The following is a 22824-nucleotide window of genomic DNA, read 5'->3' as shown; positions in this document are numbered from 1 at the left end:
GACGATATTCATTCATCCATCATCTATAGTGCTTATGTATAAGGGTCGCAGAAGCAGCTGGAGCTCACTCAGACATGCCACTCAAGGACAAATCTGCTTCTTGCATGAGACCAAATGTTTCTTTCAAGGTATCAAAGTGGCTAACTAAGGTCTGAACTGACTCTGACTGTGAAACTGGTTGAGGATGAAGAAACCGCCTTACATATATTTCAATGGTGTGTGCCACAGATATTTCTCATAATCTCTATTTACAAAATTGCACCTCGCTTTAGCTACATTTAGAAATGTATCCAGGGTTGTGAAGAGAGCAATCTCCTACTGTGCTGAATGAAGACATGAAAACAAAGAACCCACTGACTTGTTGTTGATTTCCTGGTGATCCTGTAGCATGCGTGTAATAAGCTTCTGCTGAAGCTCCTGAGCATGCTTGACAAGAGAGTGGATGAGCTTATGGGAGTGGACCTCAAACATGCCAAGACGTACCACCTGAACCCCAAAGTATAAGTCAGTAACACAGTAAATATTGTTTTTTAAAGTGACAGTGACATATTGCTATCGTAAAACTGAAAATAAGTTCATGGTTATCATCAAGATTTAAACCCTTATTTTTTGAAAATCTGTTTAAAATGGTACGATTTTGATCAATGGGTAAGAATAATTATGACTGGACTTGGAATGTTATTACACATTAACCATCTATACCTTGAGTCCTGCCTTCATAATTTTATTATCTCCTGCCTCCAGTATCCTTTATACATGGGTCAACACATTTGTTCTGTTTACTTTCTATAAGTTAACTTCAGCTAACTGTCTTAAATATGATTAACTTTTGGCTAACTGAATTGTCATTGTCGAGTTCCCCCCTTGCTGATCAGGTACCTTGCAAAACGTGAACTGGATCTGGTCAGCCAGCTGCTGGTAGTGTTCCACCTCTGTCATGAATTCCTGGAAGGAGTGCTGCTCAGAAAGGAAGTGCTCCACATCTTCATCTGCCTGCTTGGATACCAGTCGGGCATATTTATCATACTCGTGGACATACTCCTTGGGCCTGACACACTCAGCCCAGAACACCCGGCGCACCTCCTCCTGCTGGGCCTCAAGGATCTCTGGCAGGATGATGGGCTTCAGGATGCTGCCTAACTGGGAGCCTGGCTGAAAAGACATGAAAGTATGGCTTACATCCAGGCAGTGTTTAGTAGTAGTAGTAGTAGTAGTAGTAGTAAATTTAGAGCATACATAATCTCTACAAAACAGATTCTGTAGGTGAATATGCTGAATGCATAAAACACTTAAAACACCTACATAAAGTATTGCTGTTTGTGTTTTGGGTGGAGAAACATTTGACTCATGTGATGAAAGAAACAAGTTGAAATGTAAACAGTGTACAACGTAACATAACTCAATGTGACTTTTTCACAGACAAGCATATCTTCTCACCCACTCAGGGTACAGTTTCGTTTCCACACGAGGCACCATGCTGATAGACCTGAGCATGTACTCATACTGGTTAATGAGAGCCTCCTCAAACAGTTTAAAGTCAGGCTCAAAGTTGATCTTCCTGTCCTCCAGGATCAGATGCAGCACAAAGCCTGGGTGTTCACTGGCTCGCTCAGACAGCTGTGATGGAGGAGAGAAAAAACACAAAACAAGAAAAAAGAAAGAAATCAAATTAAAAGTTGTCCAAGTATTCATGGAGGTCAAAATCTCGAATTTAATGAAATCAGTTTTTTTCCCAGCCTGACATTTTTATGCTTTCCTCTACCTTGTCTGGGGAAATCAGGTTTGTATAATTCCTCATTGAGTCTAATGCAAGGCTCTGCAGCTGGGAGGTCATCAGCGTAGCTGCACAGTTGAAGAAAGACAACAGCTTGGATGTTTTGTCAGAGGTAGGCACAAGTTTAACTCTGGATCCCTGCTGGTAAATGTTTTGCACCTCAGGAATCCACCTTGTACAGAAAACAGCAAAAATCACTTTTATTATATGCAAGCAATGAGTTAGTAATACTCAATACCAGCACAACTACATGTCACACAGTCATATAATACAAACAAAATAACCACAATAAAGTTGAAAAAACCTTACTTCTAAAACTTAAAAGTTCTATGGTTGTTCAGAGGGGCAATGTTATTGCTGCAGGGGTTAGGGTTAACAACTTATAATGTAGCAATGCTAATCACATACTGCATGTTAATGCATCTTTGTGCCTCCTCCTGCTGGACATATGTCATTAAATAAATTGATACATATCTGCACCACCTTACTTTGAGTTATTTTGTATTTAATGGAGGTCTGTACACAAGATAGTATAACATTTGATTAGTTTAGGTAGACTTTCTTATCACTGCTAGGATATACAACCTCAGGTCTAACTTTCTGGTGAACTGATAAGCAGGGAACTGATATGCACTCATTTATAAGATTCACAAAATAACATCTGGAAGCTGCGGAAGAGCGCATGATGTAAATTTACCTTGGCTAGCAATGGTGTCAAATTGTGTTTGCTCTGATAGATGAAATTGTTTCTTTGCATTTAAACTACTCCTGTGCTATCGTCAGAACTTTATATTTCTACATAAAACATTTTAAAGACAATCAATTTCAATTTTAATTATGGAGGGGAATGGATATCTGTGTGTTAAATGAGAATGTGGACTCACTTTCTGAGGAGGATTCCTCTGGCATTATCAACATGTCTGGTGACGATTTGGTGAAACACAGAGAGCTCCATGGACTCTTCTCTCCTGCGGAACTCCTCTATGTCTATCAGACGGACATTTCTGCAAGTAGGTCATCCAAGAGGGCAAGATGATTTTAAAATGATGGCAATGTTTCAGTCATTTCAGACTACTAAAAACCAAAATGTAAAATTACTTTTCCTCTATATTAATACACTGCATCGCATCAGAGTCAATTTACTTGTATGACTTATGCCAAAGGTCCTGCACTTGCAGCATAAGGGGGTTGATGGTGTGAAGCTGATCTCTCATCTTCTTTCGTGCATGGAAAAAAGCTTTGTTCCATGGTTTGGGGAACACTTCCAATCTGTTAATGATAACATTGGAGAAAGGCTTTTTTTAACTTTAGTAAAATGCATCATATGATCCGTCATTCTACAGGCTTCCAAACAAGGGGTGCCTGTATCACCTGGTATTGAAAGTTAGGCTACACAGCATGCTTAGGAAGATGCACTGTATACTTACTCAAGTCTTTGAGGGGACAGATCCTTTACTTTGCCCTCACAACTTTCTCTTGGATCTCTGAATGTATATTTCACTGCAGTCGCAAAAGAAAAGTATATTTCAACCATTGATATCTTGCAACATTCTTATGAATTGCAAATAATCCAGGCACCAAAGATTTCTGAGTGAGTTGGGTAAATACCTATTGCCTTCTTGACATTAAATAAGTAGTCCTCCTTGATCTCATTCACCAGCTCTTTCTGGGACTGGATCTGGATCTTCAGGTGACAGGGGATCTTTTCCAGAATATTCTCCAGCCAAAAGTCCTCCAGAGGAGACACATGCTTCAGGTCTATCCCATGCTGAATGTAGTAATCAAATTTCTGACAGGAAAAAATATTGTCATCCATTTTCAGCAACAGTGCTGATTTGAAAAAAATGTTTTTTGGTGACAGTGCTGATTACTGCTGATGAAAAGATATTTATAACCTAGACTCAATTGAGTTAATCTTGTGGTGGATATGATAAAAAGTGTATAATAATCATAATACCCATTTTGCATTGGCTGATGCAATCTTAATTGTCCATCTTGTGTACCTGAGTGTTCCCTCCCTGATTTATGTGCCAGCTGTACCCAGTGCAAATAAATATGCTCTTAAAAACAGTGTTTAGCCTTATTTATATTCAGCTCCTTCTTAAGTGAAGAACAAAGAAACACATTGTATTAAGCATAGCAACTGCAACTACTGAGACCAACAAAACAGAAAACCATATCAAGTGTCTTGAAAAGAAATACAAACACAAAGAATGGTGAGCACAAAGCTTTCATTATGTACACAACAGAAGAGGACATTTGATCTTGTACAAATATTTCATTAAGTGTGTGCCACATTTCACCATGTCATTTTGTTTAGGTTTGGAAGAGCCACATGGTGGAGCGTCACCATCCTCCACCTCCTCCTGCTGCTGCCGACTGAGGAGAGAAAGATGGTAAAGCAGGTGTTTCAATAACTGTCTCCTTACTGATAAACACAGAATTTTCTATCCTAAGCAGTAAATGTTTGTATTGGCTACGGTTTGCAGAACAAAACACTTTATCAATAAAAACTAAATTCACCATCTCAATTAATTTAAGTGTACAGTTGGTAAGTTATCTCTGCCAAGGAGGTTTTGGACGTTTTCACCTCTGTTTGTTTGTTTGTAAGTAAGATTACGAAAAAACAACTGAATGTATTTCAATGAAACTTGTTGGAAGGAAACAGTATGGGTCAGGGAAGAGCCCATAAAATCTTTGCTTAGTTCTGCATCAGTGGGCGGATCTAGGATTTTTTCACTTTCTCTAACGTTGCGAGAAGGAGCATTATTTTCAGCAACATTTTCACAGGTAATACTGTTTGGATCTTGATTTAAAAAATCTGGCACATTTATGGAACATATATTTATGAGTGTGTGAAATTTGACACTTAATTAGACACTTGTCATGTCCTGTGATGTGAATATGGATGAATACATAGGGAAATGTCATCACAGGCAGTTAAAAAGGCTAGAAAGTCAATAAAGGTTTAACTTACCATGCGAAATTAACAACAAATCTGCGAATATTCTTCTGCTTCTCGCTGAGTATTGTGCTTCTACTGAGGTGGTGTTTGGAGATGGCAGGATGCACTGGCTCTTTGTTCAGGAACAGGTTCGGGCCTCTGCCATAACTTTTAATCGGCCTTATGTCTGTCACTTCACTCTGCACATCTACAGTACAGATATAACAGTTTAAACACAACTTCCATAATACTCACAAGCAGCAGTATCATGGAATAAATAATCATCATTCTGAAGTTTAGGTTGTCACAACAGCAAGTGTTTTATAAAAATGCTACCAACTCAGAATGTGACTCACTTGTCACGGCTTCTTCACTTCCTTGAGGTTTTGGCACAAGTGGAGGAAACAATGTAAATGAAGGTTTGTTTTCCATCCACGGCTGCTTCCTGTGGACCTGCAAAAGGGACTTATTCACTTCAATGGCTCATGTGCAATCCGTTTGACTGTATATATTCTGCTCACATGGTATATACAGTATATTTTGTTTACAATTTCTTTCATATATATTTTATTTTCCCTTGCGTTTATATTATATATATTATATTATTATATATTATTACTTTTACTGATGTCTATTTCATTTTTGAGTTTCCTCTTTGCTCCTGTAAGACCGCAAATTTCCCTGTTGCAGGACTAACAAAGGATTATCTTATCTGATCTGATCTTATCATGGACGTGCACAGCATAGGGCTTAAGTTGCATGCAAAACTGCCCGTTTGCCATCTTAGACTGAACTGCTCCTCTGGAGAAGAAAAAAAAGTTGTGTTAATTTATGGAATAATTGTAAAAAGGAACTGAAAACTCGTTTGACATTGAATAAGTGAACACGAATGTTTAAGTATAACATCCGGAATGGAAAGATAATGGAACAGGACGTGTAGGTTGTCCTTCAGCTGAAATACGTCTTTTGACTTTCATGTGTACTTGGTTTTTCTTTTTGCTTCTAATGCTGTACTTGTTACTATATTTGTAGCTTGGTTTGACTGACTCGGTTTGAGTGGCGTATGGTAGCCAAAGTGGAAAGCTTGCAGGAGTATATTTAAAATTTTGAAGAAAAAATATCGAGGAGTAGGACTTGATAAGTTCACACTTCAGTCCTAATCCTTTTGGACATAAAATGTGTATCTAAACTGTTACTATTTGTTTATTACTTGTCTAAAATGCCCAAATGAACTGTATTTATTATTGTGCCTGCATACATATGAGTAGCCCCATAGTTCCTTAGGTATAACCAAATTAAATCCTTTTATCATCCGGTCATAAAAGATTTTAAAAATGGAAAAATCACGTGACACTGTCCAAACTAATGGCCCCTAAACATGTCTGTTCATGTCCCTGTTATTCATGATCCACCTCGACATTTTGACTATAACAGGAAACGCTGACTCAGTGTCACGGTCAGTCGGGTTGAAAGCAGGTTTTTGACAGTCAGTTAAAAGTTTATATTTTGAAACTTCGGTCAGTGTTTATAAAAACGTACCTGTGGTGACTTCTGTGGAGACACTGCTCCACCATCAGCACCGTTGTTTTTCCTCTTCTTGGCTGAACTCATGTCGACTTGAGCTCAGTTATCTGAAGTTAGCATTAGCTCTCTAACGAACACAAGAGGCCGTTGCTAGGGCGGTTGCCAAGGAAGCAGTGGCGAACAGGTGTCGCGCCGAGTTCTGTCCGCCCGCCGAGAAGTGCATGCGCCTCGCGGGAGCGCGCACAGCTACAGAGGAACGTCATCACCTCTAAAACAATGACCTGCTTAGAAATTGTGTCATCTCAGTTTGTTGGTTTATTCATAAGAAATGCTCTGATGCATATTGTTCATGTCATCAATGGTTTATTACACTGTTGTTCGACTGTTGTTGAGTTTGTTGGCGTTACAATGTGGAAAAATCCCAAACTCAATAAAATAAAGCCTGTTTTCTACCACACTTTGAAATGCTATACGAGACAACACAACAGACTCACATTCAAACAGAAAAAATACAACATTCTTTTGCTTAAATATATTTGTTTGCCATAAAAATGTCAACTTAAAAAACAAGTGCAATCAATTTCAATCAGTGTCAAGGCAAGACAGTGTTATTTATATTTCATACACAGGGTGCTGTACAGGGACATTCAAAACAAGACAGAGATAGGATTAAAAGAAATCTAATTTAAATTTAGAAAACACTAAACAATTATTAAGGGATTAAGAAAGGAGGGGGGAAAAGTTGGACATTAAAGATTTAAAATAAACACAAAAGGATAAATGTGTGTAATAAGTTGGAGTAAAATAAAATAATAATAATAAAAAAGTTCAATCTGCGTTTAAAAGCTGCAATGGATGCAGCAGTCTTGTAGGGTTGTATTGCACTCACATGTCTGACGAACGACCCCTCCCCCTTAATAAAACATTTTTGGATTATTGCATTGACTATCTAAAAGAATATTTCATTTTATATGTAACAGAGCATAGTTTGATTGATTGATTTGACTGCTGTACAAGTTGATCTCACAAAATGCCACGGAAATCTAACCAATAAAATGTCATGTTTCACATTTATGTCAAATATGACCTTATTCCCATTAAGGTGATCAGAAAAAGCTGCTAGTCTTGAAAAGACTATTTTCTTTTCCGGGTTAAAATGGAAATATTTATTGTGTTGTCACTTTGTATTAAAGCGTGTAACTTAATGTTTGTTGACTGTCGTGGACTGCATCAACAAACACTCGTTTTAAATAAAGACATCACCTTGTTTATTGGGAGAGTAAAAATATTTTCTGATGAATCAACCTTTTTCACAGCAGCCATTTTGACATTAAACAGCAGATTAACACCACAGACACCACAAAAACAAACTTACAGGAAAAAATAGCAGCCTACTTAAACATACATCAGTATTTAACGTGTACTTTGTACTTTGGCCCACATCCCATCCACTCACATAGAGGAGGCAGGACTTATGACGTATCCTGCATCCAACCACCAGGTGGCGATCGAGACAGCTTCACTTTTGGAGAGGATCTTTATATAGTCTATGGTAACCACAGGTGTAACAAATAAATACGTTTCTGTAACCCTAAAAAGAACACATGCTATATTAATGTAATTGGTAACGCCTGTGTTAATTTACTACTTCCTGTCAAGGTCTATTATGTCTTTTAGCATTCTATGAAAAACCAATGCTTGGTAAAAAAAATTCTTAATGAATTCAAATACATTAACACAAAAGCTTGAGCTAATATTATCTAAGAAGAACTGAAACTGTTTATTTCCCAGTAAAAGTAGGTTTGGAGTTTGGAATATTACTACACACTGTATGTTTCCGTGATTATACACATCCATTATCTAAGATGGGTGGGAGTGCTGCATTTGGAGAACCTTCATCTGATCGGTGATAAGGAAGACAGAGGAATAATCTGATAGGTCTGCATTTTGCCTTGTAGAGGCAGAAGCTGCAAAGAGAAGTGTTGTAGTTCCACCCTTTAGCTGGGTCTCTTCAGCCCAGGCAGGGACAGCTCGTACCTGTGGGAGGAGAGAGATGTGAACTATTCATACAATTCATTCAGTTATACATGAACACATACATTTCTTTACCTATTGACCATTTTTTAATAGATTTATTTTGACAACTTTTTGTGCCTTGCAGTAACAGCAATTTGCCAGTAGGAGCAGCTGCAGCCCCCTCAGCGTTGAGTTTAGGAGGGAAGTACTACTCCATATTGTTATGGAGTACTTGAGCTTTTCTGATACCATCTTTCTTATTCAGAAGAAAACTGAATTATTTGCAGCTACTGTTTCATCCAAATCATGTCGACGTAGAAATCAGGGGACTTTACCATTCTGTAGTGCCTTTGATCAGGTCTATTTGGGAAAGATCTATCATCACCTGTGGAAATAAGAAATTGAAAATCAGTCAAATATCCAGACTAGCAAAAGTGTGACAACCAGTCAGGGCACTGTGACATAATGAAACATAATGAAGTGGGAGATTTAGAGGCTGTGCATCTGTCTCATCAGTGACACTGACAATACTATTTTAAATGCCCTTAACTTTGAAATTCTTCTATGAAAACAAGTAGCATTAACTACCATGCCGATGTCCTTTCTCTGCCGTGTGTGGAACATTTTGTTGTTTTTTACAGACACGTCCAACTTCCGCATTTGGGCCGCCTGAAGTGGCACGTCAAATTCAAACCTGCGTAGAGGAAGAGTCAGGTTTAGTCTTCACCTCAGTATGTATGTGAGACTGGCGATCTGAAAATAAGCTTACTTATCATTGAAGACAGGATTGACCGTCCTCCTCTTGACATGTGTCCTCTTGCGGTGTCTCCAGGTTTGGTCAGGGAGCAAATACAGGCGGACATACGAGTCTGTGCCATTGTCACTGCAGGGGAACAGGTTCCTGGAGGCAACAGAGACACACAATGAGTTACCATAGCTGCCTTAATAGTTTTCAGCAGCTCAGACAAATACATTTTATTTCTCAGCATAAACAATTTCGAAAAATAAGTTATGGGCTTAACTACTCTATGAACATTTCATCAAAGGTCATCTTTTCCTATTAATGTATGACATGATTACTGCAGTTAAGTTAATTATTCACACATTTGAACAACAGATGTGAAAAATGATTTTTTTAATTCAGTTTAATTTCGTGAAAAACATTCACTATAAAATCTTAATTGCAGATAAACCAGGCAGAATGAACACAAAGATTTCTAACTTCTCTGTTTATAAAAAGCTCTGCACACAACCTCCAGCACACAAACAATAAAAAGTGACACTATTTGGAGAATTGCATAGAATAATTCTGAAGTAGCTTCTGAGCATTACCACAAGTCACTGTAAACAGGCAGGTTTAAAATAGGCTCTGCATTAGTACATTTATAAAATGTGATCCTGGCTGGATTTTTCTGGTGTACCTGCAAGCATTAACCAGGATGATGAGTTTCTTCCTCAGGGAGGCGTAGCGCACAGTCAGGTGGATCTCCCCAAATGAACCCTGATGATTCCTAAGCGCACTGTTTAAAAAAAAAAAGAAAAAATTAAATACATTTTATTGCATGTGGAAAGGCGAGAAGTCAGCACGTATGAAAAACATATCGGAACATGCAGAAGTAAACACTAAACTCACTCTGGATACGAGGCCCCATCTGAGATGTCAAAACGCGACGAGGAGATCGAGTTCTCTGACAGCAGACTGTGGGAGTCGTACCGGCGCATGTTTGACGTGGTGGGTGTTGACCGCAGTGCTTCGTTGGCCAGGAAGGAGTTGCGGCGGTGAGCCAAATAATCTTCATCAGGGATCACCTGAGAATCAGCTGCTTGATTGGGAGATGAAGATTTGGCGGCAGGATTATTGTTGTTGGAAACCACCGGAGGAGAGGAGGCAGACCCCTCACCCCCTTGACTGGCCTTTGCATTTTGTTGATTGACTTGTGGGGGAGGACTGAGGATAATCTTGGGTGGAGGCTTTTCCTCCGTAAGAATCTATTGTGAGATTGAGGAAATGAGTTTAAAATATGAACATAAATTGTTATTATAATTAAATAAAAGATAACAGCTAAATGAAAATGTACCTAAAAACAAAGAGTATATGAGATACATCTTTGTGGTAAAGTTGTGATGTGTGTCAGTTCCTGTATGTACTCACCCTGAGAGTGGCCTTCAGTTTAATCTGGCTGTTTGCTCCAGAGCGCTCCAGCATGAAGCGCTGGTCCAGACTCATGTTGGAGGTGTTGAGGAGGCGACTCAGGGGCAAGTTCAGAACGCCAAGCGGAGTCTTATTCTCAGGCTCTTTCACCTGAATTGCAAAAACACAGAGATAGAAGAATATTTACACAGTGAATCAAATAAAGTTTGTATCATTACCTCCTGAGGATATCTGACTGACTGACTGACAGAGGTCTAGTTTTTACGACAGAGTATTAGAGCCACTTATTAGAGCCATTTTAGAGGGGGGTGCATCAGACGTTCAGCCTGTCGCCTGCGTTAAAGGAGGAACATTTACTGACAAATAAAAGATTGAGATAAAGATTGGTTGCCTCTTATTTGAATGAAGAAATAGGAGGTAGAGGTTGGCGATACTATATCATTGGTTACATCTGTGTTCTATTCAAAGGGGTTTCATAGTTGCTCTAAAAAAATATATTGGTTCAAGATTTTGGATCCAGACAAAAATTAAGACTTGAGACATGACATGACTTGTTCTCAATGTTATCTCATGAAATTGACCTTTTTCATAATATTATGACATTTTCTCATTACATTATAAAGTTAAGACTTATACTTGTAATATTATGACTTTTTCTCAATTATGACTTTATTCTCGCAATTTTTTCTCCAATATGTTCCCAGCACTCCATCGCATGTTTTATCCTATAGTAGGTTTATGGATTTGCAATTGTGTGTAGTGTAGCTGTCTTTTGTCCATTTTCAAATCACAACTGGATATTGATTCATACAGGGTCCGACCACTGTTCAGATGCATACAGTGCATATAGTAACATTCCTGCCAATTCTCTTCAACTATATTTATATTCTACAGTGATGATTACTGTGTAATAACACATGAGGTGTGAGTTCAATCTTTTCAGGTAGAGCTGAGTTATTTAATACAGCCTTATTTTACAAACCTGCAAAGACAGCTGCTGTGTTTTCACATTATGCACAAAGAAGGTGAAGCCCTCCTCCCACACTGGGTCTTTGGATGCAAACACAACCTGTGGAAACAAAGAGACAATAATGAGTTGTTTTTGTTGCAAGGAAACCAACAACTACTGCGCTGTGAGACAGTTCTAAACCACAGTTCTGAAGTAAAATTATGAGATCAGTACCTTGCTTTTCTGAACTTCCTCATCAATGGAAAATTGCACAAAGGAGTTGGGATCGGGAGCTCTCCTGGTCAGCTGAAAACAAAGCAAACCAGAAACCAAGGCAGTGATTCATTGATTATTGATTCTATAATTCATTCAGTTTTAATATCAAAAAAACAACACTGTTAAGATGTTTGTCTCAGTTAGCAGACACCTCCCATCTGATGGGAGAACATAGTGTAGCACTCAGTACAGTGCAAACCTCCACCGAGACCCAACAGTCCCCTTTAATTCAAGTAAGAATGTGAGTAACATTTTGAGATGTTAACTCCTGAATGCTTTCGTTGCAGCATATTGTCCTGCTGTCCTTACATCCACTCAAAGAAATCCAACAGATTCATTAAAATGATTCTCTACCCAACATACAACTGATTACAAATGTAAATGGGCTGTCTTTATATGCTTTTCAAGTCTTGATGACAACTTAAAGCTCTTTACACTATAAGTCACCCATTAACACACACATTCATACAGTGCTACTATATGCTCTGTGTCTTCTATTGCACAATATCCACGCACTGTTGGCACAGCCGACAGGGCAATTTGGCATTCAGTATCTGACATGTGGATTGGATGAGTTGGGGATCGAACCACCGACCTTGTAGTTAGTGGACAACCCACTCCACCTCTGCCCATGTCTGCCCATTATGTAGACTTCCACATTAGGTCTCAAAACTATTGGCATTCAGTGTCCTTTTATAGACTCAATAATGAAAATAATCCCAAAAAGGTTTCAGAAATAATCCGAAAATTTGAAATGATTAATTTGCACAATTAATCTAAATAATTTAAAGTTTAACGTGTGTGTGATCATATATCAGCTGCTGTCAGTGCTTGTTTCCTTGTACGACACAATCCAGCCATTAAAATGCTATTTTTACTCATACACAAGTCCACCGTCAACATTGTTGACTTGTGTTGTGTTGTTGACTCAACAAGCTGCTGTTGGTGCAGTGTGATGTTTGTCAGGCTGGGTAGGTTCTACATTCCACTCCCCAAAATACCGCAGACACAGCTCACCATCTGGGACACGAGAAACAGATGTTTGGACTGGCAACAAGAAACCCTTCATTATGTCTGAAGTATCTGCTACTGGTACCACGGGTATGTCTGACCTTCACTTTAACATTCCAGGATAACGAAACCTAAACATGGGGAATTCAGTCTTTTCTGTCTCACTATCTTTCACTTTGAGAATGTATTTTCACACAACGGCCAGAAGGGGGCGTTCGAAGGCTTCTTTTTCTAGGACAAGTTATGAGCTCTGAGATGTTATCGGGATAATTCACTGAAAAATGAAAATTCACTCATCCATTCACCACTATGCCGATGGAGGGCTGGGTGAAGTGTTTGAGTCCACACAACATTTTAGGAGTCTCAGCCAAAGTGACCCCTTCTTCAGACACAATAAAACAACAGAAAAAAACATAACATGCCTTCATACTGCTTGTGGTGTCATCCAAGCACATTCGTACTCGACTTGAAACAAGGTCATTTACACCGTGTTTTAAGCCTAAAAGTCCACCGGAAGTGGATAAGCTAGCGGCTTTAGGGTCCGTCAATTCACCTCGTAGGAAGATATCATGGTGTAAATGACCTTGTTTCGGGTCGAATATGAATAAGGGGATGGAGTAATGTAGAGTGCATTGATTTTGACGGTTATACAACGCCCCCCCAAAAAAAATAAATCAATAAATAAAAGAAAATGTCTATTCTACCCTCAGGTGAGAGAGGAAATCCAGCCACATGAACACCAGCTGGCAGTAACACACCCACTGAGACTGACAGACGTGCACCAGACAAACAGGAAATACCAGCTCTGAGCCAGGACAAATACAACTGGAGCACCATCAGAAAGTATCTGACTTCACTAAGGCTTTTGTCTTACATCGCGATATAAAAGAACTATCAGATGTAAGGCAGTAAAGTGAAAGACAAGCTACCTTTGAAAACCTAAAATGTATTAGGCCATATGCAGCCTGCTATTTAACACCTTATCCAAAGATAGTTTGTTAAATATCAGAGAAAACACTAGTGAAGTCTCCCTCACACTAAGGTGAATGTCCAGCAATTAAACCTTTGCATGAACAGGTTGTGTTGGGAGAGGGGTTGGGCCTGTGCATACCAAAGATCCCTGGATTAAGCCTCCTCAAACTGTATTACCGATCAAGTACAGGCCAGTTACCTGAACTCTTAGTGTATGAATGTATATTTATGTTTTTCTAGCAGAGGACAGAAGAGAAAAACCTAATTTCTGTTTATTCTATTCTCAACAATGAGGACTGAAGGTGGGGGGCCTTAAAGTGTCTGGGGCCCCTAGGTTCAAGCTAAAGCTACTAACAAATACGAGATTGAGGAGGCAGATAAAATGATTATCAGAAGACAGCCTTTAGGTAAGAAAGCTGAATCTAAGCTTGAACAGGTCTTGTCTTACCCGAGCTTCCTTCGCGTGCTTCCCATGTTTCTGATTCTCGGTGAACTCACTGTGGTCTTTCTGTGGACAAACACAAAAACACACCGCGATCACCACATTGGTTCATCCATGTTGTATCATCTGTTCTCAGTTAGAAGAAGTCACTTACAGGCAGGTTTGAGGCGTTGTCTAGATACACTGTGAGCATAGCACAAGCAAGGCCATCTTTAGACTGAGAGAGAGTGAAAGCACAAGAGTAATATTTACACAAACAACTGCTGGTAACTGTTACACACAGGCAGGCAGGAGACTGTCAAGTTGAGTTAAAAGTGTTAACACTTAGATTCAAGCAAAACTGGGACTACAGTACCTCACTCAGCAGGCTGGTGTCAGTGCTGAGCGCCAGCCACTGGAGCTTGAGATGAACTTCTCCATGCTCGACGCCCTCCAGAGGAAACCACTGCAACAGTGAGAGATACATTCAACAAAGTGACATTGAGGTGACTTTATCTAAAAGCAAACTGGTGAAAATTGTCACAAACACTTTTATACCTCTGAGATTTTCCCATACAGGTAATTTTATTCATGCAAAAATCTAAGGATATTTTGATAAAAACAGTAGGAAACAGTGATATCCTGTGGGGCTGCCAATCATTTTATGAATACCACTTTATTTCCTATACAGTAGAGGGAAACTGTACATATTAGACAACTGTATTAGGTGTAACCACAATATTACATTAAGCTCACCTGATTCATTTCCTTCTCCTTCTTCACTTCTCCAAAATCAAGGTTGTACCTGATGCAGAAAGGACAAAACATTATATCACATGATTTGAACAAACACATTACAGCACTATTGTGCCTTATCATAGATCAGCACTCAGGTGCACTTTTCACTATTGTGTTTCATCAAAATTGTATTAATTGCTGTTTTCTATACCTTAGAAGGGGCCCTTTGTATTTAAATACTTTATATTTACATCGAGGAGGTCTGCTCTATGGAGGCTGCCATGTTTTTTTACATTAGTCCAGACCGGAAAAACGTAACACCTTTTGAGTTTTTATGACAACTGAAGGCTTCCACAGGTTTTCTGTCATGTTTGGAAGGGGAGAGTGAGGTGAGGGGTATTCAGCTGCCACATGCAATATCACCACTAGATATCACTAAATTCTACACACTGTACCTTTAATGAAAAAAATATTACAAAGTAATCGAACCAATAATGGTATTTAAACAGATTTGACATTAAAATGCATCCTTTTTACCAAAGGTTTTGAAATTAAGTGTAATGGTGGGATGTGTATGGCAGCAGCATAAGGATCAAATATGCTCAACAAAGAGTGATGAAACAGTGTCAATACTTGTGATTCAAATGAACACTGATCCTACTTTGTGCTGATAGACAGTATCTTACCCTCCGAGGTAATCATCTTTGTCTGTGTCCTCATCAAACAGCTCCAACTCCAGCTCCTGCCCCGGGGCCTCATGGACAACAAACTGCACAGATACAGAAGAGGCAGATTTTTACTGAGAGTCTTTCAGAGGGGACCGTCGATGTAAAAGGGTTCAGCACTTTTAATTGGAAAATTTAAAGAAAACTAAGGGGACAACTTCGGCTTTCAAACAAAGAGTAGCAATTATCTTTAACTTTGACTAGTAAGTCATTGAACAGTGGAATTCTAAGTAACTATATCACAATAAATGCAGGATTTGAGGATATGAAAAACTATCTTGATCATTTTGCAAAGGGTTTACAAAACAATTAAAATCACATCGTTTAAACAAAGCGGAAACCCAATTATTGGAACCAAAGCAAAAAAAGGAGTCAACATTATTCTAAAAAATGTATTTTCATGTGATGGCTGCAGCATGTTATTGTCACCTCACCTCAAACACTTCGTTCCATGTTGGGTTCAAATTCTCTTTGATAGTCTTGCTTTTGAATTGTCTGTTGCCGACTCTGAGCTTGGCGTAGGGGTCGGATTTGCCTTTAATTAAACCAATCATGTACGTGTCCTTCGGAACCAGGTTTCTGGCCTCCAGCAATTGGACCCTCACCACGCCCTGAGGGGGGAAGCAGGATGAGTCAGAGCATTGTATTAAAAGAAATGATTTGCTTTAAACAGAAAGACCACACTGTTAAATAAAGGTAGAAAAACAAGAATTATTGATGTCATTCTCATATTTTGTAATGGTTTCACACAAATCCTTGCACTTGCACTCAAAATGCACATTTGTGCTTGGATTCCCTGTGCTCCACCTTTACCTCTTCTTGCATTCACACTGCTTTTGTGTGCATGTGAAACATCTGCTGTCAGATTTCTCTTCTGCACTTACATTTTTTGTGTAAATCTGTCAAAATCCCCCAACCAATAGAATGACATTTGTAGTGATGACGAATAAAACTGCCCCGCCTAAGTTTTGGTTGCTTTTGCTGTTCTCATAAAATACAGGGGGAACATTAATTTTGTTTTTATAGTTGCTAGCAACAGTGATCCCATTAAGTATAAATCCTTGATTTTACTGCACAGTCTTGACCAGCGATCTACTGGACTCCTGCTCCATAAAGGTGTCATAGTTTAGGACATGGCGGGCAATGAACCCAGTTAAAATAACTACCTGTACGAGAGACTCTCAAAGAAATAAAGATAACACATCGACGACGAGGACAGGACAGGGAGTGAAAACATTATTAAATCTGTCCAGCTCTCAAACTCAAAGACCATACAAAGATAGTAAAAAAACAGAAAAGGCAGCATCGGACTTATATACAAAAAAATCAAATGTTGCAAAGTTTTATAGTGGTTGAGGATTTTTATCTGAAAATAAGTACTGATATTGATATTTTAGAGTGCTGTAGTGAATGTTCTTTCATGAAATGTAAAGAATGTCTTACATACTCGAGGTAGTGGGAACCTCATCTGGTCCACTTTGACCTGGTCTATGAGAGGAATACACATGCGATTTGGTAGCACCATGAGCGAGGCAATGATGTCCAAGATGGTCTCCTCAGACAATGAACTGGGAGGTGGCAGATGGAACGAGAGAGCTTTACAAAAAGGTAACAAAACTGTAAAATGCTGAAACGACCTTACAAACTGTTTACATCTGGGGGCGTTACTGTGGAAACTAACCTGAAGGCGGGACTGTCCAAGAGGTTGGTCATACCAGTCCAGTTGATTTGTAGGGTCTGAAAAATAGGATTGAAGAGTAACAAACATGAATAATGCACATAGCTCCACGTTTCACAGTAAATTAATGAAAACATCTTTCAACACTCACCGGGCGGCGAATGAAAAAGAAGGTGACTCCTCCCACCAATGGTACCTCACCAATGAGAGGCTCCAGAATGACCCTCAGCATACCCTTGAGCTGGAAAGATTCACAGCAGACATGAACACACACAGCATGCTGAGGGTTTGGCTTGTGCAGAGAACCGAGAAATGATGATGCTCACTTTAAGGCCTTTGAGTCCAGCTGTGACAGGCGGCTTCACCACAGTGTCGATGTCCACATCGCCCTCATAGCTGCCAAGTTAAACATTGCCAGTGAGAAATAAAGAGACTGCCAGGGAAAACAACAAGCAGGTGCCTAATAACTTAAGACTTTATTGTTGGGAAATTTGGCTCGAAAATGACAGCGTCTGCAGTAGGATTGGGTATCTTTTGGGTTTTTTTTAAATACCGGTGCTACTTTTAAAAAGATACCAGTGCTTAAACGGCTCCCCGCTCTTGGCTAAAAGAGCAAAAATGAAACTGAGCTGCTACATTGGTTTTGCTAGCTATCAGCTCAGGAAGTGATGGTAGCTCACTGCCTGCAGAGGTGCACGCTCTGTCCACCAATGTCCCCCACCCCTGTCAGATAGGATGCTGATGGTGACAGAGATTCTTCCTCATGTATAACAAGTTATACGTCAACCACAACAAGTTTTCATTGCGTTCTTGTTGTCAAACAAATGTCGCACTGGGGGGAGAAAATAAATAAGAAGGGCATACTCTTGAATTGGCAACGTGAAAGAACTTCATCGCCATTTTTTGTGGCTTTAGTCATGTTAAACAACTCTGAATATACAAGATCATTTTGGTGTAAAAGAGGTTTTACACACACACTTGTTCGGTGTTTACAGTACAGGAGGATCAAAAAAATTTACGCACGTGAAAAGACAGAAGCAGCTTTGATGTGATACAAAATTTATGTGCCAAACAGACCTTATGTTCATGTCCAGAATCACCTCCCTCTGATCTACTTCATGGGTGTAGGCTTTAATCCCAGTGATCCTGAGAGGCTGGAATTGTGGAAACGTTTCAAACCTTCTTTAATGAGACACTACACCATTAGTTTCCGAGATACAGGAGTGGTAAACAACATGGACATCCTCTCTTTACAAAACACGCATCCAATAAAATATTTGGTTACTATCAAACTCAGCCATGCTCCACTTCAGAAGCTGAAAAATGCCCCTGCATTGGCGGCACATCCGCCGAGTTTGGGAACCACTCATTTGACTGACCATAGATTTAAAATGACAGGAGACAACGTCCACTCACTTTGTGTCCAAAGTGGACTTTAGTGAAAGAGAACATTCTCAGCGCTGGGTTGGAGAGCCTGACAGCCGGCTGGATGTTCTTTTTCAGGAGCTTCTCCATGTACATCCCAAAGAAAGGCCAGGCCTGCTCTAACACCTGGATACATGAGACCAAACAGAGCAAGTGAAAACACCCCCATCAAACAGCAAATAATATAAATTAACTTGATCTAGTAAGAGGAGGTACATAGATGCACCGTCAAAGGTTCTGCAGGTTTTAACAATTTAAATGTATGACTTTTTAACACCAAAATATATGGAAATTTAAGACCTAGGTCAAGTACAGCAGATATGAAGGAACATCTGGGTCCGAGAATCAGTCATACTTCCCTAAAATGGAAAGGTTCGGTGTGTAGAATTCAGTGACATCTATTGGTGAAGTGTCCTGAATACCCCTCACCCTCGGAAAATGAAAGAGAACCTGTGGTAGCCTTCAGTTGTCATAAAAAATAAAAATATGTTTAGTTTGTCCAGTTTGGACTACTGTACAAAACAATGGCGACCTCCGTAGGAAGGATCCGCTCCCGAGGTAAATATAAAGTATTGCAATATAAAGGGCCCTTACGAGGGTAAAGAAAACAACCATTCGTACAATTTAGATGAAACAGACTAGTGAAAACATCACTACAATTATTTAATATATTCGATTTCTGCCAATAGATCCCTTTCACCTAAATCTTACACACTGAACCTTTAGGATAAGGTGACGCAGCTTGGTAGAGCATAACAAATTCAGAGCAGGGACATCTGACAGATGTGTTTTGCTTCGTCCCATGAGAATTTTTTTATTTGAACAGAAGTCAACTATTTTTTTAATACTGCACCTTGTTAACCCAGTCAACTTTCTCAACATCAGGGAAATGGACCTGAAAAACAATATTTGACAGTTAAGTAAGATGCAATGAAACAGTATGAACATGTCGAGTTACATTTATATGATGTTGGCTATTGATTCATTTGTTATTGGATTTGTGAAAATAAAGGAAATTAAAAAAAGGAATTGCCTCTCTATTTATGTTTTGTTATTTATACGTAAGGGGCCAAATTTTCTTCTTCCTGCTCCTCCATGAAATGTGCATTTGTTCCGTTTTGTAAATTTGAAATATACTAAATAACTAATAATCAAACTAAACTTAAACTAAACTAAGTTGGTTGCGAGTCTTGACTCAACTTTCACAGAGCTTGACTGATATTGAGGCACAGTTGGGTGCAGGATGGTGAAGAATAAAATTCATGCTATTGAAATAATGTAATAATAAATAATGTAGTAATAAAAAGTATAAAAAAGGGAAAACAACAACAGAACAAATGTCCACAAAACTTGGTGGAAGATGATACATGGGCCAAAAAAGAACTTATTCTTTTTTCCTTTTTTTTTTACTATCAGTGAGTTCTGTCTAAAATGCTAGAGAGGGAAAACTAAGCCACAATTCAAAGTTCATTTTTCCCCCCTCAAGACCTACAAATATAAAGCTGCATATATATATAGTATATATATATATATGTATAACTATGAGGACAGGGCTTAAATATGACAGTTACACAACTATTCCTGGTCTCTCCCTCTCTTCTCTCCCCTTTTTCCTCACAGCCCTCCTTTCTCCCCCATTTTTCTCCGCTCACCCCAACCAGTCGAGGCAGATGGCGCTCCCACACTGAGTCTGATTCAGTTTGAGGTTTCTTCCTGTCAAAGGGATTTTTTTTCTCTCCGCAGTCGCCAAAGGGTTTTCACATGGTTGGAACTGCTGTTTGTTTTTATAATTTTGTATGATCTCAACTTTACTATGTGAGGTGCCTCGAGATTAAGTATGTTGTGATTTGGCACTACACAAATTTAATTGAATCAAATCTTAGTGAAGTGATGAGATGTCACACACAGAGAGCCAGCTGCAGTACACAACGTACCCCCACCGGTAATAATCAGAGCTGATTTCTAAAAAATCCTCCTCCTCTGCCATTAGAAGAACTCTTCCTGGAGTTACTCCCCTCTTGATTCCTGTGAGTCAGTGTTTGTGTGGGTGTGGTGTAATCAAATTTGCTGGCTTTCACTTCCCCATCCCTGAGAATGAGGAGGTTCCGCCCAAGTCTGGCATGTCATGCAAATTCAGTTCATAGTTGTCAAGGTAACTGAGTGTGACATGAGGTTTTTGAACAACTTAGATGCGTGAAGATTATCTCAGTTTGACTGTCACAAAGATACCAGAGAACACAAGAGGAGGAGTTGAATCATTTTCCTGCCTGTGCAGCTGAAGTTCTCACCCGCTTTAACAAACAGTGCAGGCCTGTGATGGATTGTGAGCCAACCAAGGACGTGCATAGACATTTTTGAGGGGGCCACTACTCTACCCTAAAAAAGATCAACCCCCCCCCCACCCCTGAGCTCAACACTGTCATCTATCAAATTGCTAACAAAAATATTCCAACTTGGAAAATACACTCTTAAAAAATACATACAGGTCATTATGGGTTGAACTGTGTACATCATGCAAAGCAAACCTTTCAAATTATATTTTTCAAATTCAGACTTGCGGTCACAACGTAGACACCAGTTAGGACAGGGTCACATGATCAGGGGCGAAGGGCATCGCTTTGGATCATTTTGAAAAACATACTTTATGGCCGGATGATGTTTAATTTGGTCGAACATAGCAACTATTTGGGGGGGGGGTGGTTGCTGTGCATGGAGGCCACTCACCCATGTTGCCATCTGCAGAGCACTCTGCAGCTCTTTGTTGATCAAGTGGGTCTCGGTTTCCACAAACTCGATGGCGGTTCCGAAGCGCGCGTCCTTCCACTGGCGGTTCTTCTTCCACCAGGTCACCATCACCATGCACAGCAGCACCCAGCTGATGCTAAGGCCCAGGTACCCGGTCATGTACACCGGGTAGAAGACTAACATGGCTCGGCCGAAGTACATGAGCACCTCCATGAGGATGCGGTTGACCGAGGAGGGGCTCAGATTCTCTGCGCTCCCGTGGATCGATAGACTCTTCTCCCCAAGCCTCGCTCCCTGCGCCGGGCCCGGGCCGCCCGCCTGAGTGTTTCCGCCGTCAGATGCCATCGGGTCGGACTCCCGCTGGGGGACTCGGCTCTGGAAGCCCCCTTAAACTAAAGCAGAAAGTTTCAGACGGTCGCTGCCAGGAGACACTGGAGTTTATCTTATTTCAGCCCACCCTCTCTCTGGGTGTGTGCGTGCGTGTCAGGTAAAACGATCCGTGGCTCTCTGAAAACTTCCGTGTTTGCAAACCTCCAAAACACAGGTAGGACACACCTGCGCCCATGGGTGGGAAGACTGCGCAACAGGAATTCCACCTTAAAAATGAATGCAAATAAACGTCTCTACTGAGGACCTGAATAAACACACAGCCTTTACCTGCATTGAGAAAAAGGTTTTGATTTTAATAGGACATTTTTTTGGAGCCTCAAACAAACAAAATAAGCAAATCAGGATGATTATTAAAACATGATAAGGGATTATCAGGAGATAAGAGCTGTAAGAATGAATGAGTAGATGATGCTGCTGTGTTTCATTGGCCACAAGAGAGCAGCACTGCAACACAAAACAGGACAGAACAGGACGACTTCAGCATCCTGGTGAAAATATAGTAAATTAAGAAAGGAGTTATATAGTTGTATTAGATTATAGTTAATACTGATAATCTGTGAATATCAGAACCTGTTCTTGGCTGTGGAACCCGGTCAGGGGGCAGGTCCAGAATTTTTACATTTCACTGAGAAAGGGCAGAGAATGATTCATGATTCAAGTCAGACATGTTACGTGACTGATTTTTATGAGTGTGTCCAAATGTGGTGCAGATCAAAATAAAAATCTGGACATAAATTATATGTACTCTACTGCCACTATGTTGTTATTATTATTATTATTATTATCATTATCCCTCATCTCCCTCCTCTTCCACGCTCACCCCAACTGGTCGAGGCAGATGGCCGACAACACTGAGTTTGCTTTTAATGAGGGAGTTCTTTCTGTCCACAGTCATTGTGGGAACTGTTGGCTCTCTTTATCATATTGCAATATCTCGACCTTACTATGTAAAGTACCCTATAGATAATCTTTGTTGTAGTTTTGCACTACACAAATAAAATTGAATTGAATGAAATATTAATATCTAGTGTAACTGAAACTGTGCTCAAAAAGATGCTTTTACTCAAGATTCGCTGTCTCCTGT

The 22824-nt window shown here is 39.7% G+C and overlaps 2 protein-coding genes across 3 annotated transcripts in view; both read right to left on the bottom strand.

Annotated features, from left to right (window-relative positions):
- dnah7 (dynein, axonemal, heavy chain 7) overlaps positions 1-6457 on the bottom strand; it is a 74015-nt gene extending 67558 nt beyond the window's left edge. For both annotated transcript variants that reach the window (XM_069533212.1, XM_020089706.2), the window contains exons 1-12: positions 6258-6457; positions 5075-5171; positions 4752-4926; positions 4078-4153; positions 3383-3563; positions 3202-3274; positions 2918-3043; positions 2659-2778; positions 1763-1946; positions 1438-1617; positions 880-1152; positions 359-486 (exon numbers count right to left, since the gene is read on the bottom strand). In XM_069533212.1, the coding sequence (XP_069389313.1) occupies positions 359-486; positions 880-1152; positions 1438-1617; positions 1763-1946; positions 2659-2778; positions 2918-3043; positions 3202-3274; positions 3383-3563; positions 4078-4153; positions 4752-4926; positions 5075-5171; positions 6258-6329 (1685 nt within the window). In that variant the 5' untranslated portion in view covers positions 6330-6457. The remainder of the gene's footprint in view (positions 1-358; positions 487-879; positions 1153-1437; positions 1618-1762; positions 1947-2658; positions 2779-2917; positions 3044-3201; positions 3275-3382; positions 3564-4077; positions 4154-4751; positions 4927-5074; positions 5172-6257) is intronic.
- A 126-nt stretch (positions 6458-6583) lies between these two features.
- On the bottom strand, positions 6584-21883 carry esyt3 (extended synaptotagmin-like protein 3). Its single transcript, XM_020090032.2, has 23 exons — positions 21330-21883; positions 19459-19500; positions 18597-18731; positions 18258-18334; positions 17507-17576; positions 17332-17421; positions 17184-17239; positions 16950-17070; positions 15937-16113; positions 15464-15546; positions 14796-14844; positions 14416-14505; positions 14215-14277; positions 14067-14126; positions 11594-11665; positions 11393-11479; positions 10411-10560; positions 9892-10247; positions 9680-9778; positions 9028-9159; positions 8847-8952; positions 8594-8643; positions 6584-8279 (listed from the first exon to the last, which is right to left on the bottom strand). Exons 1-23 carry the CDS (start codon positions 21693-21695, stop codon positions 8240-8242), a joined length of 2571 nt encoding a protein of 856 aa, XP_019945591.2. The 5' UTR covers positions 21696-21883; the 3' UTR covers positions 6584-8239.
- Positions 21884-22824: the final 941 nt, after the last annotated feature.

This window comes from Paralichthys olivaceus, chromosome 10, assembly GCF_024713975.1.
Source record: "Paralichthys olivaceus isolate ysfri-2021 chromosome 10, ASM2471397v2, whole genome shotgun sequence".
Taxonomy (NCBI): Eukaryota; Metazoa; Chordata; class Actinopteri; order Pleuronectiformes; family Paralichthyidae; genus Paralichthys; species Paralichthys olivaceus.
The sequence above is the reverse complement of the archived record's forward strand: the minus strand, read 5'-3'. Positions and strand labels throughout refer to the sequence as shown.

Bases quoted from the DNA above. Each gene is read 5' to 3' on its own strand.
- esyt3 (XM_020090032.2), bottom strand. From the start codon at position 21,695: ATGGCATCTGACGGCGGAAACACTCAGGCGGGCGGCCCGGGCCCGGCG. The intron at 14,506-14,795 runs GTGAGCTTAATG...TCACTGTTGCAG, and splicing joins AGGAGAAGGAAATGAATCAG to TGGTTTCCTCTGGAGGGCGT. The intron at 9,779-9,891 runs GTGAGTTTAGTG...TTTTTTAAACAG, and splicing joins GATGGGGCCTCGTATCCAGA to TGCGCTTAGGAATCATCAGG.